Raw genomic sequence first — 19,912 nt, 5'->3', positions numbered from 1 at the left:
GGCCATACTGAAGCATTATAGCAAAAGGCAGACAAATGAAACAAATGGCACAACCTCTCAAATGCTCACCTTGCAATAACATATAGTTATATTATAGTTATGTTTAGTAGTAGCCTACATATATTTAATCGTGGTCTGCATTGCATAGGAAAAATGGTGTAAAATTCTGTAGACATAATACAGTTTAGCATTGGATATAACAAACTTCCTCAGCAATAGTTATAGTGTAAATAAAGGACATTGTGTGCCGTTATTAGGGCTTTATTGGAGCAATCACTTATGACCACTCGTACAGGACGAGTCTTTAAAAAACTCGCACTCCCATAATTCCTCGCCCGCATTGATGCATTGTGGGTAATTTAAACCAAAGACACGGGTATTATTTCCTGTAGTCACGACGTTGGACCGAGAAAACGCACGTTTTTCCACTCTTTCATTACTGACTGCAATTATCTGCTAAAACCGCATTTGTTGTATCGTAGGTTGGGATTTTATCGCAAAGGTTTGGTTGTTAAAGCAGACGCGATGACCAAGAGATTCTTATTTAACGCTTCTCTATTTTACAAAGACATTTGCCCTGAGCAGTCACGCTTTCTCATGTAAGTACTTTTCAGTTTTCCTCAAATGTGCATATGATACGTTCACCTACATTTCACTGCTGGTTATACCCTGTATAATTGTGTATGTGACAAATAAAAATCTTGAATCTCATGGTCAGTGTGGATTTTGAACATGCTCCTCTTCGCCATGCTCTCTGCTGTAATGCCATGAAGTCTCCAGTAGATGATAGGCTACTCCTCTTTAACACTTGTGCACTTAGTGTTGCATTTGAAGACGTTTAGAGATATTAGTTTTATAACCATTACCCTTTATTTTTAGATCAGATAACTCATATGCAGAACCATTTTTTATTTCAGATTTTTGGCACAGTATTAATATAGTAACAATATTAACAAATAAATAATAATTGTTTATTTATATTAATAACACTATTTAAACAAGTTTTAAATAATTTCTAATAATAATTATTAGTAGTATCTATATAGTATCATAAGTGTCATCTGTTCATTCTTTTCAAGGACAGCTAATTCAAATATATCGTCTGCGTCGCACAGAATCTAGTAATGGTGCAAAGGCAAATAAAAATAAGTCTGGTAAAAATTTGCCAAAGTTTTATGTAATGTTTCTGAAGCTGCTATGAATCACATGATGTTTTGGATAGTACTAGCAGCAGAGTGAGTTAAGATACATGACGCTTAGCTTTGGGCTGTGGCGTGTTTTTCTTGGATTAAATGATTCCTGACCCTATGTTCAGGGTCAGCAGCGTGCTGCATGTTTTGAGCGTTAGTTGGCTTGTTGTGATCGGCGAGTACAGAGTACATCTGCACTGACTCTCGGTGTACATGTATGTAAGTTACTGGAATCTTTTGTCTGAAAGTATGCGTGCCACGAGTGTATAGTATACAGAGTTCTTATTTATAAACCACTTGTGTTAAGCTCACTCTCAATATCTTCCACATTGTAAGACACAGGCTTTTGCTGCCTGGCACATTGATAGGGATAAGCTGTTGTTTCCAGTGGACTATAATGGGGGCATTATTCTCTTGATTTTTATCTCAAGTGATTTAGCAAGAGTTTAGTCTTTGTTGATATTATCATGCTGAGGCAGCACATTGTAAACTGAATTTAAAGGTTCTTTATCTTTGTTCTGAGAGCACTTAAAAGGAGCTGCATTATTAATAGACAAATTATTTGAATTAGAGTGCCACAGGGAAGAAGTTATATGGTGATATTACAGGCCTTTATATGCAGTGGCAGTGCTGCATGGTTATTTAATAAAAATAAAATAAAAAAATCCCCAAAACAAATATATAAATAAAAGAAAGAAAATGGTAAAGTCAAACAAAATTCTGAAATTATAACAATAATAAGTAAATAAATAAAAGCTCTTTTGTGTTTTTTTTTTCTTTCAGTCAAAAGGCAAGTAATTAAAATGAAACAAAACATCCTAAAACAAGCTTTATGAAGTTAAACAAAACAATTAAATAAAACAAAAAAATAAATAAAAATACACTTTCTCAGAAACAAAACAAATCAAATAAATAAATTAAACCAAGAAATTAAGGAAATAATAAATGAGTTTTAAACAAAAGAAAACAAACAAACAAATAAGAGGTGTTTTTTTTTATTTCAAAAGTCAAATTACAACATTTAATGCAATTAAAAGCAAACAATTTAATAAAGCAAAAAATAAATAAATCAGAAAGTTTCAGAAAAGCTATGAATTAAACAAAATAATAAAAACAGATCAATGCGGTGTGATTGTTTCCTATTCTGCACGTGTACAACTTTGTCAAAAAAGCAAATAAATAAAAATAATAATACGAAACAAACAAAAAATCTAATCTTTAAGAATTCATTCAGTCGACAAAGAAAAAAAGATCAATTAAAATGAATGAAGAAAAGAAGTCAATACAGTGAGAGTGTTTGTGGCACAGATGCATTTGTTTATTGTTTGGATCACATTTATCAGACTTTATAGCAGGCAGGATTGTAATAATTTCATTCACACTTCATCACTACCCAGATAATGGCTCCATGTCTTCTCAGTGGGAACAAAGCGTCTGCCCCGGCTCTGTGGCATGCTGTGAAACATCCGCTGTGGCATCATAAACGGTTGCAGATGAGGGCACAGTGCATGATTAGAAATTAAAAACCCTGCCGCCCTTAATATGCACGTGCCACACAATAACAACATGCAGCTTTTAGCAAAGTGAACTAATTTTAGACAGGATTATGAAGCTTCAAGGAGGTAGAACGGCAGAACAGCACCATGTCCAAAAATAGGGTGCACCCACATAAGGTCTCGGGGGAAATTAAAGCCCCTTGGAAGTCATGGCCATGAGTTCAGGCCACTGGCAGGCTGTGTATACAACACTTTGACCTCAGTATTTTTGTACATTGTAATTCTTACTGAGGCTTTGTGAGAATAATTCTATTTTTGTATTTGACAGAACATTAAGCATATCAGACAGCAGCATTGGGTAGTGAGAAAAATATCTTATTCATAGTCTGCCGCAGAGTTTTCACCCTGCGTGTTGGAATCTATAAGATATAAACAAACCGCAGTCTTACTTCATCAGATTGGGTGCAAGACCTCTTGCAAGCTCATAAATGATTCATAAGTTGCGATATTTGAGTCTAACTCCTATAAAGTCTGAGATTTAAAGACTAACTCTTTTACTGCTTTTTCATTGCAGGCAAAAGCATCAGAGCATTGGTAAGTTTCAGCTTTATTTATATTAATAGACTCGTATGGGATTTTAAAGTGCTTATTTTAATATAGTCCCTAGTCTATATAAGTCCTTGTAGGCAACAGAACAGACAGATGGTTTTGAAAAGGAACGGTAAACCAAGTTAAACCCATTAAGTCCGAACACATTTCCTGATGTAAAACTAGAATCCATTTCTAAGGCCTTCACAAACCTCACAGACGGCCCGACAGAGGGGTAGGATGACCACATATTGGAAAAGCTGTCCAAAATGCCAAACCATCCTCAGAATAGAGCATAGCATCACCTGTTTTATTTTAACCAGCTGCCATGCCAAAAACCTCCACTATATTTCTCTCTCCATTTCAGGTTCTGCCCTGCCGGTGTCTATGATCTGCCCCTTCTGTTTCCAGTGGCGACAACTGGGCAATCATCACGTGCGCCTGCGGCCCAAGCGGAAGCCCACGGCGACCGTTGGAAGACTTCTGAAGAGAGTGTCGGCAGGAAAGAGACTGAGTGCAGAACAGACTGTAGTCCTTCAAAAGTTTAAAAGGGCCTCCAATGCTCTGGTGAGGTCATGTCCACCTGTTTTATGTCCTCTTCAGTTTAAATGCTGTCACAACATCAGCCCAGTCCATTCTGCCATTCCTGTGTGACTTGAGATTAGATTAGGTGGATGAATTTAAACCAGGAAGAACAAACGCCATGTTGCCATATATGTACATACCGCTCAAAAGCTCCACCGTTTAAAATAATCAAAAGAGGAAACTATTTTGGAAACTTTCTTGGTTTCCACAAAATATTAAGTAGCACAACTGTTTTCAATATTCGATAATAATAAGAAATGCTTCAAGATCATCATATTAGAATGATTTCTGAAGGATCATGTGACACTGAAGACTGGAATAATTGTGCTGAAAAGTCAGCTTTATCATCACTGGAATAAATTACATTTTAAAATATATTCAAATAGAAAATAGCTCATTTTAAATTGTAATATTTCCCGGTAATATACTGTTTTTACTATATTTTGGATGAAATAAATGGAGCTTTCTTTCAAATACATAAAAAAAAAAATCTTACTAACCCCAAACGTTTGAATAATAGTGTACAAATAATGGGCAAAATATTCAATCTATAATAACAACACACAATCTTACCAACTCCAAACATTTGAGCAGTAGTGCATATATAGTAATAAATATACAATAGTGGGCAAAAAAGCAGCACCATAAATACATTTTAAATATTCAATCATAGCAATCGTTTCTGAATCGTAACCATAACACTAAATATGGAACATTTTAATTCAAGAAACAAGCTTCACATTTTTGCTGCTTTTTTTTCTTTAAAAATATCAGTAGCACTTTACTTAAGCCTATATGTACAGTGCATTATAAAATTAGTTTTAATGCATTAGTTATGCCTTGTAATGCACCTTATAATGCATTGTACAATATCAATATTAATTGTAACCACAGTTAATATGACACTTATTCATTGTTAAATTCATCTTATTCAATTTATTACTATGCATTTTAAATTTGGTTCTAATTATTTACAAGATATAATGTATTACAGTGCACGTTATGAATAATTATAATGCCTTAACCCTTTAATAACTCTTTATAATGTGTTATACATAAAGGCTTTCTGTAAAGTGTTACCCTATAGTGGAGTAGAGACAAGAAATTATGGGTGAAAGAGAGGGAGGGAATCAGACTCCAAATTGGGGTCCTTGTGAAGCAGCAGCTCTTGCGTATCCTGACCATGTTTACAATCCACTGCACCACTGCTCAGATCTCATTTCGCTTTCAAACCCCTCAGCCATGTTGCTTGCCAGACTTCCATTGTAAGTGCATTATTATGGACGTTTTTTCCTCAACAAACTAAGGGACAAGATAAAACTATAGTCTGGTGATTGAACATTCGTTTGAAAATAAACCTATATTTCTCTTTCAGTAGACACAGACAGTTGTTATATGGCCTATATGAATGCACTTTAGTACTGATGCACTCTTAGAAGACTGTAGGGCACAATTAAACACTTAAAAGGGGGAAGGGGTGTGGTGTGTGGCTAAGTATGGTGACCCATACTTTGAATTGTGTCTCTGCATTTAACCCATCCCTGCCGGACCTGAGACTCCAACCCACGACCTTTGGGTTACAAGACCAACTCTCTATCCATTAGGCCACGACTGCCCAAAAGTGTTTGGATGTTTAGCCAGGAGTATGATTTCTGTGTTTAGAGATATAGTTGTAGACTATCACATGTTAATTATCATTCATCTGACAGAAAGACATTAATCAGACACAGAAACGCTCCTTTTACAGTGATTCGTTTAGCCTCAGATGATTTTGATCTGAAAGCCAGGAAGATCTGCTTAAGATGATTTAGAGTGGAAAAGTTCCCATTTTCTGAGGCTCTTCTGAAGTGATTGGGGGTGTTTAGTGAAATGTGGTTATTTGTAGAAGCATTTAACCCTCAAAAGCACCGTTACGGAGGTCTACGTGCTGGTGTACACTGATGCATAGCTGCATAGCTGCATGCTGTGTGAGACTCGTGGTTCTGGGGGTGGTGTGGTAGGCGTTAGACTGCTAGATTCTGTGCACATTGTTGGCGTGTGTTTCTCTGCGGGAGAGGAAGATTTTGGCAAGACCAATAATGAACTTGATAGACAGCCAATGTCAGCGGAGTTCATATCTGTTAACTGTGTCTTATTTTTCTATAATATGGTAAATAAGACAGTGTTAGCTGTGAGGGAAAGCGTTTAGGGAACTTTCAAGGCAATCATTTCTTTTGTGGAGGTCATGGAAGATCATTTTCCTCTGATTGTCAGCTTTGAATAGATGATTTGTCAGATTGAAATGAACATAAATAGCCTCATATCTATTTTAAGATGAAGAACGATTAATCAGATATTTTAAGCATTATAAAAAGTTGCATTTTAATCGTTACTGATTTGGAGCCCTCTATTTAGGCAGCAAACATTAGTGAACTTGAGACAGTTTCCACAAAATTATTAAGCAACAACTCTTTTCAACATTAATAATAATTATAGATGTTTCTTGAGTGCCAAATCAGTATCTTAGATTGATTTCTGAAGAATCATGTGACACTAAATGACTGGAGTTATGATGCTGAAAATTCAGCTTAGCTATTACAGGAATAAACAACATTTAAAAATATATTCAAATAGAAAAGAGTTGTAATAAAGTTAAATTAAAATTGCAATAGTATATCACAATATTACTATTTTTCTGCATTTTTAATCAAATAAATCTAGACTTAATGTGCATTAAATTGATAATAACACTAGACTATTTTTAGTACATTTGTAATGCATTGTTTATTTTAACCTGTATCTATAAGTTCTCATTCATCATCTCTAAATGGTGATTGTCCATGTCTTGTATTTGGCAGCAAATTAAGATGTGAATAGTAAATTTATCTTAGTATTATAATATAGTTTTACATTTGCTTCCTAAACATTTCTTTAATCGTGCTTGCATAGTGGTATAATTTCGTTTTTCATTAAAAAGGATTACTGTACAAATCTAACTGCTTACATCCCAATTAATATCAGCTGCTTTAGCTTCACACTGATGGAGTGTCATTAAACGTCATAGAAAATTCTGCGAAAAAAAAAAAAAAAAACGTCTGAAGCATCAAGATTAATAAGTTTGTTGTTTTAAAATGCTAATTGTGTGAATCATTGTGGTGGGTGTAAATGAGTTGATTCCAGGTGATGCCACCTGTTGAATTGTGATATTTGTCGTTGAGTGGAAGCTCTTGGCCTTCAACTTTGAAATCAGTCAGAGCCACACAGTCTCTTGCAGTGAAATGCTTGTGACAGCTCTGCCAGGTCTTTAGCAAGTTATTTTAAGTATCCTTTTATATACTTGTTGGCCTGAGTTGGATTTAATGCCTGTTTTATCATCCCAAACACATGTATTATATGGATTTGGGTAAAACTCGAGTTCACCAGGGTATTTTAGAGGTTCGTTTTTAGCATGGACGGCAAGGTGATTCCACTCTTTTGAATACTCTTTAAGTATATTGAATATAGCTGGGTATCTGATCATTAAAGATGGTGTGGAGTTCAAGTGCTCCCAATAGACTGTTCTGGGCTGATTCTCAGTTTGCTTACTTATGCACATGTATACTGTGTGTGCTTTGCTGCCGATAGGTGAGTACATGTAAGTAGAAATATTGTCACATACTACACTATGAAACTGTTTGCATCTAGCTGAATTCATCACCTTAAAATTCATTATTTCTTCACCATCACCCAAAAATGAAAATTCTGTGGTCAGATACAAAAATGAAAGTGTACTCACCCTAATGTCAATCCCAACCCATAAGACTGTGGTTAATCTTCGAAAACACAAATTAAGACATTGTCAATAAGACCTGAGAAGTTTCTGACCCTCCATTGAAAGTCAAGGAAACTAAAACTTAGATTAACCAAAGTCTTATGGGTTTGGAATGACATTAGGGTGAGTACACTTTAATTTTTGGGTGAACTTTCACTTTAAGTTCACACATTTTTAAAATGGTTCTCTCTGCTTTTGTTTGGAACAGAATGTTCTCAAACTCCTTTCCCGATGCAAAAGGGCTTTTGAGTCACTGATGCATGGGTACCTACTTAAAATCCAATGGAAATGGGGCACCATCTGAGCATCTTTGCCAAGAGTTTGTTTGGCATGGTATTTTCAACACACCATGGTTTGTGGCGCACTAATCACATTTCATGTCCTATTTAGGATAGCGAGTATGCAAATTTCATGCAGTGCTACCTCTGCTGCTGCAGTTCCTTTGTTATCGTCACCTTTGGATTGGAAAGGTTCCATACCTCCAACAGAAAGCTCAGATGTTGCATGTGCATCTTTCAACATTTTGGGAGGCATCTGTGCCAGCAGCCTTGGCTTTTTCCAGCATGCGTTTGATGCAGGTTATGCTTGATGTGTGTGACATCCTGTTTTTCCCTCAGGGAGAGAATCAGTGATGCAGCTTTTCCATGTTTGGTCAAGGGGGATGGGCGTACCACAGATCGATCCGCCCTGGAAAGTCGATGGGTCTCGACATATCAATAGCTGAACACAAACACACATATTGCTTGGTCAGGCTTGCATATCAAGGGCAGCTGTGGCATCTAGAATCTCAGCAGCAAGGTCAGAGACGACAGTCTAGCCCGGCTTGTGGCTGCTGTGTTGAGGGTATTTCAGGATCCTGGACTATTAATAGAACACAAAAAGCCCATCTGCTGGACTGATATGTGTGTGAGAGAAAGGCAAAGTGTCAGTAAATTGGTGAAAAGCTCATTTAAACTTCTTGTCTATGGCATTTGCAAAAGTCGATGTGCAGAAGAGGCTTATATCATATATCCAAGTTTTATATCATGAAAATATTCATATCTGTTATAGATAATGTATAGCTTCTATAACTCAAAGGTCTGAGGCCACAGTGAAAGTCTAGAATTTTTTTAATTTAATTTAAACTTGGAAATAAACATATGTAATGTTTAAAAAATAAATACATTTTAGTATTTAAAGCAAAGAAGTAAATATGTTAAATTAATTAGAACTATTTGCATTATTGTAATATTATTTCAGAAAATTAATTTTGAATTAATTCTAGGTAAGTGATTCTCAGATCTACTTTGAAGTTCCCCATTTGTCCAACACAATTTTTGAAGGCCCCTCAGATATAATTTATAATATTTCCTCCAGTTGTGTTTCTTGTTTTCAGACTTTTTATTAACAGAAACTTGAAGTGTCAGTATATTAATATAATTCACCCCATTATTTTTGTTATTCTAAACAATAGTTTTTATCAATAAATATCTAATATAAAGATAACAATATATTTAAAATAAATATGGTTACCTTGGTTTGTGTGTGTGTTTGTGTATTAAACCATTTTTAATTCAGTTTATTTAAATATAACTTGTTATTTGCGTCATCCTGCAGGTTATTAACCTGCCTGATTAAGAACCACTGTTCTATGTCACTAATCAAATAAGTAAATTACTTGGCATTGATCATGTGACTCATTGTAAAGACATTATAACAAATCATGTTGGAGAACATGATCATTGGCATTTTCACAAACTGAGAAATCATTATGAAATTCATATACACTGTTAAATTGGAAAGCTGTACATGCGCATTCATTTTGTCATATTGGAAGGGTAAGAAGAAACCTCTGGCAGTATTGTTATTCCATTCATGACCCTTCACCCTGCATTGGATTAATCTATATACAGTCATTCCAGCTTCGTTTTGCTTTCCCTACTTGTTTCCGTTCTCTTGACAGCTGCTGTGAACTGATTGCATGAATCTCTCACAAGGGAGCCATGGGGTTTTCGCCAGCATAAACATGCCTGATAAAGGCTTGTGAATTCTCACTGCCTTACATATATTGATAGAACTCTTGTTTATCAACATTCTTAAAAATATCTATTTTAGTGTTCCACAGAAGAAAAGAAATCATTGACACTTTATTTATAGACTATGAGGCATAATGGGATATCTTTCCTCATAGAACTCCAACACAAATGCCATTTTCACAAACAAGCCGATAACTTTTTTTCTGTGGAACACTAAAATAGATATTTTCAAGAATGCTGGTAACTACAAGTTCTATTTTTGGTTGATTTCTATTAGCTGAGGTATGAATCAAAATGATTTCCTTGGTAATTTAAGTTGCCTCTATTGGAAATATCACACATGTTGTGTGTTAATTGTTTTTGGTGTCCCCGTCAGGCTTCTTAACTAGCTTAACCAGCATGAATTTCTTAATGAACAGGCTTCACAAGAAAGAACATATGGATTGACCTGCTTGTTTTGCTGGAGAACACTGTGCTGATGTACCAACATAAACCCTTATGGACCAGCATGGAAATTCAGTTGAGTTGGCCTAAACTGACCTGTTCAGTGGGGTCATTTAACCCAGAACTTTCCTTACTGGAACAAAGGGATAGAAACTGGTCAGGAATGACATCTTTATCATCTCTCTCAACTCCCTCTGAATCCATCCTTATCTTTCACAGTGTTTGTCCCAAGGATTCGTTTTCAGCCTGAATATGTCGGACATCTCTGTTTTGAGAATTGTTTATGACCCTGTTTAATAGGCAGATTTTGATCATGGGGAATGATCTATTTTGGGATTGAGCTATGTGATGGAGATTAAAGGATATGACGGAATCAGAGTCTTTATATGGACAATCGCTCAACTTTTCAAAGCAGTGGTTAACTAGTATATGCTGTTTCCTATTTTAGCTTAATCTTGATATCATGTTCTCCTAAAGCTCCTTGGTTAGTGTGGTCAGCGTTGTAATCAGATGCCAAAGCTTTGAAATATTTATTTAGCCGAACAAGATTAAAATAGACGACTTTGGGGGTATATTTGATTTTGTATTCATTGTAAATATTCACACCAGATCAGCAGTGATTTTCATTGAATAATTTTTTTTCTTCCTGTACAAGAAATAAAAAAGGTAACACTTTAGTATAGGGACCAATTCTCACTATTAACTAGTTGCTTATTAGCATGCCTATTACTAACATATTGGCTGTTTATTAATATTTATAAAGTGCATATTCTGTATGACCATATTCTACATCCCTAATCCTACCCCAATACCTAAACTTAACAACTACCTACCTTACCAACTATTAATCAGCAGCAAATTAGGAGTTTATTTAGGGGAAAGTCATAGTTAATGATTTGTTAATAACAAGAATTGGACCTTAAAATAAAATGACAAAAAAATTTATTTATTCTCATACAAACTATCTTTACTTAGTCCACAGTTCACATTTATCATGTGCTGTTTAAAACATACCGTAGTATTAAAAGAGAATAATTATGTTTGCTTTATTGTTTGGCAACTTTTTAAAGACTTGGTTTTAAGCTTCTGAGGAATTCCATAAAGGATTGTTCGGATGTTACAGAGCATTCTTTCAGTCAAGAGTCAGTCAGACAGACTCCACCCCCCACTGCAGCTGATTGGCTGTTGCTGCTCTTTATATCTCCAGACATGAAGGGTGCTGTAGTAAACATAGCTGCTCTCACATACATGACTGGATCATTTTAAATCATCTACATTTCATCTTAGCCACCTGTTACCTCAACAAACAATGGCTGCCTTTGTGTCGGTGAGTTCAATTCCACACAGAAAAGTTTTGTAGATTAAAGTAGATTTATCATTTGTGCGGTTCCCTGTGATTAGCTCATTCATATTAATTAGAGTAATGCAACAATGTAAACCTATGTTTAGGATTTTAAAATGAGCCACTGAAAGGTTTTTCTTGTTATGTACAACTACTACTCAAAAAAGTTTAGGGTCAATCAGATTTTAATGTTTTTAAGTCTCTTTCGCTCACCAAAGTTGTGTTTATTTGATCAGAAATACAACTTTTCTATTTTAATATATAAAAAAAATAGTTTTTCCTCAGGATTCTTTAAATAGAAAGTTCGAAAGTACTGCTTTTATATGAAATAGAATATTTTGTAACATTATCAATGTCTTTACTGTCACTTTTGATCAATTTGCATTCTTGCTGAATAAAAGTATTCATTTCTTGAAGCTAAAATTGATTATTAGTGTATAGAAGAGTATAAAGAAGAGGATTATAGTGGATATAAAGCATAAGTGTACATAGTCATGTGTCCGAGTGGAAGTTTGGAAGTGCCAGTGGTTGGTCATCTTAATTTAGTCCTAGTCTCTGGCAGTTTCTGGCTGTGTAGATGGCATGTTCAGTGAACTTCTGGCCTGTACCTTGCTGTATATAGAGCTCACGTTCATATACAATGTGTGAAATACTTGAGATAAGTGTTCCCAAGTGTCAGCAACACCTGGCTATCATGGCATACAACTTGTTAGCATAACAGTATAACAACACAAAAAGCAAGATGTTTGTTTTACGTGTTGAACAATGAATTTTTTGGTATTGCATTTGATTTTTGCAATTTTGTCGGGGATTCTAGTCAGTGTGAAAAGATTGAGCAATCAACTTGACTGTTTTTGTAAACTGAGAGACTGAAAAATGTGGCTGTCAAAACTATTAATTTCCAGAGACTGTTCATAACAGTATTATTTGCATTTCACTTTTAAGATCCAGAGCACATCTATGCCAGACAAGCTTTATCTCTTCAGATTTGGCTTTGATAGTTACTTTATTTTTGTAGTCAGATATTCAGTTATACATCTTTTTTTTTTATGTAGGGCATTAGGTTTTAAGAATTTTATGTACAAACTTTGTCATCAGGAAAAACTGCAAATATAGGCCTATCACTATTATAAAATTAATTGACTTGGAAAAATATATATATTATATAATATTTATTATTTATTTGTAAGTCTCAGCAGGAAAGTAATGACTTGGGCAAAAACATGTTTTATTATTTGAACACCATTTAACCATGATGCTTTCTTCTCTTAGATGGCAACGTGTCACACCTGTAATAAGATGTCCAGACAACCTGGAATGAATCGGGAGCTTTTGACTACGTTGTCAAAGAACCGAAGTACCCCAGGAAGTGCAGGCAAACACAGAACTCCACAGTCAGCCAACATGTCTACTCCAAAATCTGCAGTAGGCAGAACGCCAAGTGGCACACCAAGGTAAGTTACTCTTAGCGAGAGCATATGTTACAGGTCCACACAGAACTAGCTTGTAACTCATTTATTAAAACCATTTATACAAATCTTTCTTTACGCAGGTCAGTGTCTTCAAACACCAGCTCGTCATCATCAAAGCCCGGCAGTGCGAAGCCGTCGCCTTTCGCCCGCCTCAAAAAGATCCTTATGCTGGAAACCAAACAGCAGAGCAAGAAAGGTGGTCTGAAGGACTTCCTTTCATCTCTCTGAAGACCTCAGGGCCGTTAAAATGAAAGACTCTGGCCCACTTTGAGTGGAGCTGCTGAAATTCAGAGCAGGAAGCTTGATGAGGATGACTATCACTCCTCCTTGTGTATTACAATGCCACCTAGCGGAGGAGGCATTAGGCTGGATTGTATTGAAGGACAGGTTATTATTGAACAGAACATCCCCTTTTCTTCTACCAAGAGTCTATTTCTGAATCCTTGTGGATGAGTGGGAAAAAAAGTCCTTTTGTAGGGGAGTGTAACTTGTGCTACAGAACCATGCTGTGACTTCTTTTTATTTGCCATTTATTTTCAAGATCCCACATATTGTTCATTTTTGTATAAGAAAGAGAACTTTTATATGTTGTGTGTTTAATGTTCATTTTTGTACACTTTGAATTCACGCATTTATATCCGCAGCTCTTAGTTTGGATCACTGATATTAAAAGAAGGATTGCCTTTACACTTGGCTTGCACACTGATTTATTTTTTTTAATACAATATTTGAGCTGGGTTGTTTACATTTGATGGCTTATTTGCTGTTAAACTATGTAGCAAAGACCAAAAATATTTCATACAGACTATTTTTCTTCTCAATGCATTTAAAAAGAAAGGTGATGTTTTTGTCTTGTTTGATCTTTGACAGATCATTTTCAATAAAAAAGTAAAATAATGAAGTTTGTCTGGTTATTTAGTCCCTTTAAAAGACATTGAAAACTTTTCTTCTGGTTTCAAACTGTATTATAATAGATCTTTAAAAAGGAATATGTGTTAATGTACAAAACTGGAATTACAAAATCATAGTCCTTAATACATAGACGCTTCAAGTTTCTGTTAATATAAATATTGAAAAATCAGCATTTTTATCATAATTACAGCATAAAAACCAGAATTTATATTTTTGCCTATATGTGGGGTGGTTTGAAATATTGGATAATAGTTAAAAAAAACACTGATTGAGCCTGCGTTTAGATATATGTATAATGAAGTGATAGTTTAGTTTATTATGAATGAGTAACATTAACACTATACATGCACTTTCATTCAAATGCAAATGTTGAGCATTATACAGTTATCCATACAAAAAAGGGGAAAAAACTACAGAAAAATGGTATAAAATAAAAAGGGGATAATAGTATAAAACACAACGATATAAAGATATCAAATAAATACTGTCTTAATCAAAGACTCTCTAATACAGTCTGTGTACAGCCTAACTTCAGGCAACTAAAAAATGTTGTACATTAATTCAGTAAAGGCACATTTCATCCTCTTTAGAAAATTCAGTGAGGCCAAAAAGTACATTTTCCCATAAAAGTTAAAAAGATCCTAAACAAACAAATAAATAAATTTAAAAAGTATTTATAGTAGTAGTCTGTAACACACTCTCGTTTAGATAGCTTTGCACGCAGACTTTTATTTTGACATCTAGTACTAATCCACTGATCTCGCTCTTTCACCCGGAAGTGGTCAAACGCTCATATGTGCCTTTATTATTACCTTAAAACCTTAACGTTTTGGACGTAATATGTGGTTAAAATTGGGCAGACATTTTCCCTAACGAATGTACAATGTCAGGTCGCAAACGAAGCCGAGAGCACCACGAGGACAGGCATGAACGAAAGAAACACAAGGAGTCAAAACAAGATGAAGACAAATACCAAAACCAAACCAGAAAACTGATTCATGAGGTGCAGAAACTCAAGCACGTGGAGACGTTGTGAGTATTTGCTGCACTGGATTAATCTGGATTTTTTTATGGTATTACAAAAGTTGCTCGTTTGTCCTGTATGTAACTTAATGTTATTTTAGGACTTTCTTTTCATATTCCCTTTCAGCTATGAAAATCCTCCCCCTGGGTTCATAAAGGTTTGGCCATAGTTTGAAGTGAAATCATTAAATGAGTCATCATAAACTAGTTGTTTTGACCCTCTTTTACAATATGTGATCAGAGATTGTGTGATTGCATTAGAAATAAGCTTCCGAGTGAGCATTTTGCAATACATGCAGAACTGCTTTTGCAGGAAGAGGATGACAGACCAGAGGACTGTATTCCTGATAGCCCTGGTAATGAGGACGCCAGGAACTTTTTGGCTCAAGCTCCCACCAAAGGACTGTGGATGCCTCTGGGGAAGGAGGTGAAGGTCATGCAGTGTAAGCAAGCATTCAGATGCCTTCACTCTTTAAAAAAGGAGTTATGACAGAAGTGGTATTTTAGTGTCGATGAAGGTCCTTGAGAAACCTTAAGTGCACAAACTTGTGTGTGTAGGCTGGAGATGTAAGAGGTACGGCCACAGAACAGGAGACCGAGAATGTCCTTTCTTTATCAAAGGCAACCAGAAACTGGAGCAGTTCAGAGTGGTGAGTAACATAAATGGCCTACTTTTACACTGCCGCAGTCAAGAAGTCGTTTATTTAAAGGCATGTATAATACTCTAACTCTTACATCTACAGCGTTTGGAGGTTTTGAGTTTGAGATTAAGCCATAAAGTATCAGGTTGCTGATGTACAGTTTTTCTGATATCTAATCAAATCTGGAGTGGAGTATGTCATATATTTTTTTTCTGAGGTTCATGTCGTCATTTAGATTTTCATGACCATTTTTCATCCTGACCATTAAAATTAAAGTGTTTTTATTTTTTGGTTCTGCGCCTTTCCTGTGCTTATTCTCACGCTGTGGTTTTGCTTGCTTTCTTTGTCCATTTTAGTTCTTTGCAAAACCAGGTGCAAAGGTGCACTCAGTATTGTTTTCCTCTTGTAAAAAGAAATCAATAATACTTCTAAAAAAAAAGTAAAAAATATGACTCCAGTCATATCAGTGGCCTAAAAAGCTGATTTATTTACTTTAGAGCAGGTCAACTCATGGGGTCTGACATGTAGAGGTCACATGATCACCCAAAAACTACTCCCTTTCTACATAGATGCAAACTTCTCACCTTTCAGTGACAACTCACTTTTTTTTAGATCAAAATAGGTCACCTATGAGATTTGCTTAGATCCAATGAGAAATAGTTTTTTTATTGGGGTCTTACAAGGGTACTTGTGATCTTGCAAGGGTAAGTAAAGTACTGGGGCCGGTTGCAGACTGGTCATAACTTTTTATATGCACTTATGAAAAGGTAGATTGGTCTTATTTGTATTGGAGAAGTAAGACTGATAACCACTTGGCAACTGCTAGTAAGTTTTGTATAGTATTTTCTTTACTCTTAACTAAACTGTCTAAAAAGGGTACTATTTTAAGTATTTGAGGTCTGAGATGAGGGAACAGTGAGGAGAGAGTGGGCAAACATTTAGCATTTTAGGTCAGCATTGCCATCTAATCAGCCAATATTATCTTCTCACCTTTTCCCCCCCTTACCTGTTTGCATCTCTGCTTCTATGATCAGACTCTTTCATTCACACACAACTGATTTTTTTTTTTTTTTGTGATATTGAATCCAAGCTATTAGGTGGCAGTATAATTCCAAGAGGACTGCCATATCGACAGCTCAACATAAAATATTAACTGTAACTTTAAAACTCTAAAACATTTTACTTCCATTGCAAGTTTGTTTGAATTGTAATATGTTGAATTGTTTGTGAATGTTTTTACACTTTCTTTGATTCTTTCTTAGGCACATGAGGATCCAATGTACGATGTCATCCGTGAAAACAAACGCAATGAAAAAGAGACTAGGTACGTTGCGCTCTGTCACTGACAAATTTCATACAAGTTTTAAAGTACAGGGACTCTGTCATGTGTTTTAATCACTTAGATTAAATATTTTTGTCAGTCAATGTTCATTTAAATTACATTCATAATAAGCATGGACCCGTTCAAAAGTTTGTAATCAATAGGATTTTTTCGTGTCTTTGAAGAAGTTTCTTATGCTTAACAAGGCTGCATTTATTTGATCAAAAATACAGTAAAGCAGTAATATTATTACAATTTTAAAATACCTGTTTATTATTTGTATATATTTTAAAATGTAATTTATTCCTGTGATGCAAAGCTAAATTTTTAACATCCTTACTCCAGTCCTAAGTGTCACATAATACTTCTGATCTGATTTGCTGATTTCTTATTATTATCAATATTGACAACAGTTGTGTTGCTGCTTAATATTTTTGTGGAAACCCTGGTACATTTTTTTTAGGATTCTTTGTTGAAAATTTAAAAGAACAGAATTAACTTGAAATATAAATAGTTTGTAATTTTATAAATGACTTTCCTATTACTTTTGATCAATTTAATGTTGAATAAAAGCATTAATTTCTTTTATAACTTAAACTGACCTCAGACATTTGAGTGGTTGTGTCTGTATATGAGATGAAGAGCTTTTAATAATGCTCAGCCTCTGCTAGATCTGCTTATTAATAAAATATTTGGTGAGTTGAGGTCTCTCAGAGGCCAGTGTTGATGAATTGTCAGTTCAACAAAAGAAGCCTGTTGCAGATGATTACATAGCTCTTTACTCCACTGTGATTATCTTCTGCAGTGTGGTGACGAGCTCTTGCTACATGGGAGTAATTACAAAGCGTTATGTGGGATGTAAACCCATTTTGGGCTGTTTTTACAGGTTGTTTTGTTCGTACATTGCTGAGCTCCACATTTATGCCACAGAACTGTTAATAAATATTCCCCCGGGGTTTGGCAGTTTGAATTTTTCAGCAGGATGTTGGAAAACAAGGAGTAGCTGGTTAAAAAAAAAAAAAACTTAACTCAGAAGTCAGCCGCTTTAACATTGATGCAGTCTTCACAGCATGTAGTGAATGAAAGCAAATCTAAAACGGGGTTATGGGGTTCCCAAGGATACACGGCTCTGTTAGAGGATGTGAACTTCTGAACAGCAGTGATCTGATGAATTGTTAATAGTTTCAGGTCAGTGTGGCAAAAGCTGTCAGAACGTGCTCGTGTTTTTGCTTCCTCTTCAAATTGATAGCAATTCAATTTAGTTAAACATAATAAAGTTCTTATTTGAAATAAGCTGAACAAATCCAATTGCTCAAATGGGAAGTGTGTCATTTTTGTGCTACTAGCGCCACCAAGAGGAATTGCAAAGATAATGACTGAAATGTATTTAATTAGCAGTAAGCATTATAGACATCTGTTTTTCTAATGTAATTTATTTGATACTTTGTGTGTAAGTACACATTGTTTATTTATTTTAAGCATTGCTTTTTAGAATTTGGTATAAACCATAATTATAATTTTTTTTATTAACCTGGAATAGAACTATTTTAAAGGAAATGTTTTTATTTTAGTACATTAAAAGTTGTCATTTTATTTACATTTTATAGTATTTAATATAATATTATTTTAAAATGTTAGTTGTTAACCATAACAAATAATACACAATGTTTTGTATAAATGCTTGTATACTTTATAAATATTATTAATATATAAAATATATTAGCAATGCTGAAGACAAAATAAATGAACGAAGGCACACACACACAAATATTTGTTTAAATATTACATTGCTTTTTAGAGTTTGGTATAAACCATAATTTATTTATTTTTTTATAGAAATTATAATAAAAGGTTATATATATGAGTAGAATGATAATAGAAATAGAAATACACATGCTTTTTTAACAAAACATATTTGTTTTAGTATTGCTTTTTATGATTTAGTATAAACCATAATTTATATTTTTAGTTGTTTTTACTTATTTATCTGGAATGGGACCATTTTAAAGGAGATGTGTTTTTTTTCATGTTCAGTGTTGTGTTCTATAAAGAGATCCATTAACTATAGTTTTATTTTCTCTTTCTTGTAAACGTATTAAAATATTATGCCTGGAATATTATTTTATTATGTCTTTTCACCTCACTGTAGGATCCAGCAGTTGAAACAGCTGCTTCAAGACACCACCTCCGACTCTGACTCCACCTCGTCTTCCTCTGCCGCCTCCGATCACACCCGGAAGAAGAAGAAGAAGAAAAAAGAGAAGAGGAAGAAAGAAAAGAAGAAGCACAAGAAGAAAAAGAAGAAGCACAAGGCCAAGGCTAGCGATGACTCAGATACAGATTGAAACAAGGCCATTGGTCTGGGCGTCTCAGTGCTCATCAAAGAAGCTCATAAGGTCTGCAGTGGTGCGTCAGCCCTATCAAATATACACAGGAGACTTCCCATCAGTTCCCCAGGCCATCTTCAGATCTGCTTAATAATGCATGGATGCATTTAATCCCCTCTGTCGCATTGGAATGCTTAGGATATGTGCATCTCTATCAGATTTCCTATAGCTGGTCCTTATCAGACTGTTAACGTGTTTGTACAGGACGCTTTCTGAATGTATGTTGATTTATATTTTACGAATGTGTCATTGTGAAAATAATTGATGAGAGCTTATAAAACACACCATCTGCTGTCGTGAACCGTGATGTTCATAAGTGTCATCTGAATAAATCAATGACTACGGCTTTTTAGCCTTTGCAGCTTCTTTTTATGGTAATCTGATATTTTTTAAAAGGGATCTGGGCGTTTATAGGTTCTTCAACTCAAATTACATGTGTGAATTCATATCCTCTATTTCCATAGAAGTGTTTGCTTCTGCATCTGGCCGTGGTACGTAAGCGCAGCCAATTAGCACCTCTTGAATGGCTGACAATGGTTTTCACTTCATTCACATCACGAGAGTGGCATATCGAGAGGCGAGAAGATGCTTTTGCTTTGATCATGTCTCTCATCGCTGAAATCCGGAGACCCGCGGTTGTCGTTGGAGTACATGTACCATTTAGTATCAAGATAAATAGTGCATCACATCATCAAAGGAGCTCTTT

At 35.0% G+C, this 19,912-nt stretch overlaps 2 protein-coding genes across 4 annotated transcripts; both read left to right on the top strand.

Moving 5' to 3' along the window:
- Nucleotides 1-333: 333 nt before the first annotated feature.
- On the top strand, nt 334-13,801 carry rmp24 (ribonuclease MRP subunit p24). Of its 3 annotated transcripts, none has more exons than XM_079441491.1 (5): nt 334-599; nt 3,261-3,280; nt 3,642-3,841; nt 12,723-12,904; nt 13,003-13,801. In XM_079441491.1, exons 1-5 carry the CDS (start codon nt 526-528, stop codon nt 13,148-13,150), a joined length of 624 nt encoding a protein of 207 aa, XP_079297617.1. In that variant the 5' UTR covers nt 334-525; the 3' UTR covers nt 13,151-13,801. The 3 variants fall into 3 exon arrangements, with proteins under 3 accessions (XP_079297617.1, XP_079297619.1, XP_079297618.1); XM_079441493.1 differs by lacking the exon at nt 334-599 and adding an exon at nt 1,224-1,405; XM_079441492.1 differs by lacking the exon at nt 334-599 and adding an exon at nt 1,224-1,409.
- Nucleotides 13,802-14,587: 786 nt separating this feature from the next.
- On the top strand, nt 14,588-19,551 carry rp9 (RP9 pre-mRNA splicing factor). Its single transcript, XM_079442635.1, has 6 exons — nt 14,588-14,866; nt 14,985-15,015; nt 15,171-15,300; nt 15,416-15,507; nt 16,761-16,822; nt 18,969-19,551. The coding sequence occupies exons 1-6, from the start codon at nt 14,718-14,720 to the stop codon at nt 19,162-19,164; spliced, it is 660 nt and encodes a 219-aa protein (XP_079298761.1). The 5' UTR covers nt 14,588-14,717; the 3' UTR covers nt 19,165-19,551.
- Nucleotides 19,552-19,912: the final 361 nt, after the last annotated feature.

Source organism: Barbus barbus (genome assembly GCF_936440315.1).
Source record: "Barbus barbus genome assembly, chromosome: 19".
Classification (NCBI taxonomy): domain Eukaryota; kingdom Metazoa; phylum Chordata; class Actinopteri; order Cypriniformes; family Cyprinidae; genus Barbus; species Barbus barbus.
Note: the sequence above shows the minus strand (reverse complement) of the source record. Positions and strands in the feature narration are given on the sequence as shown.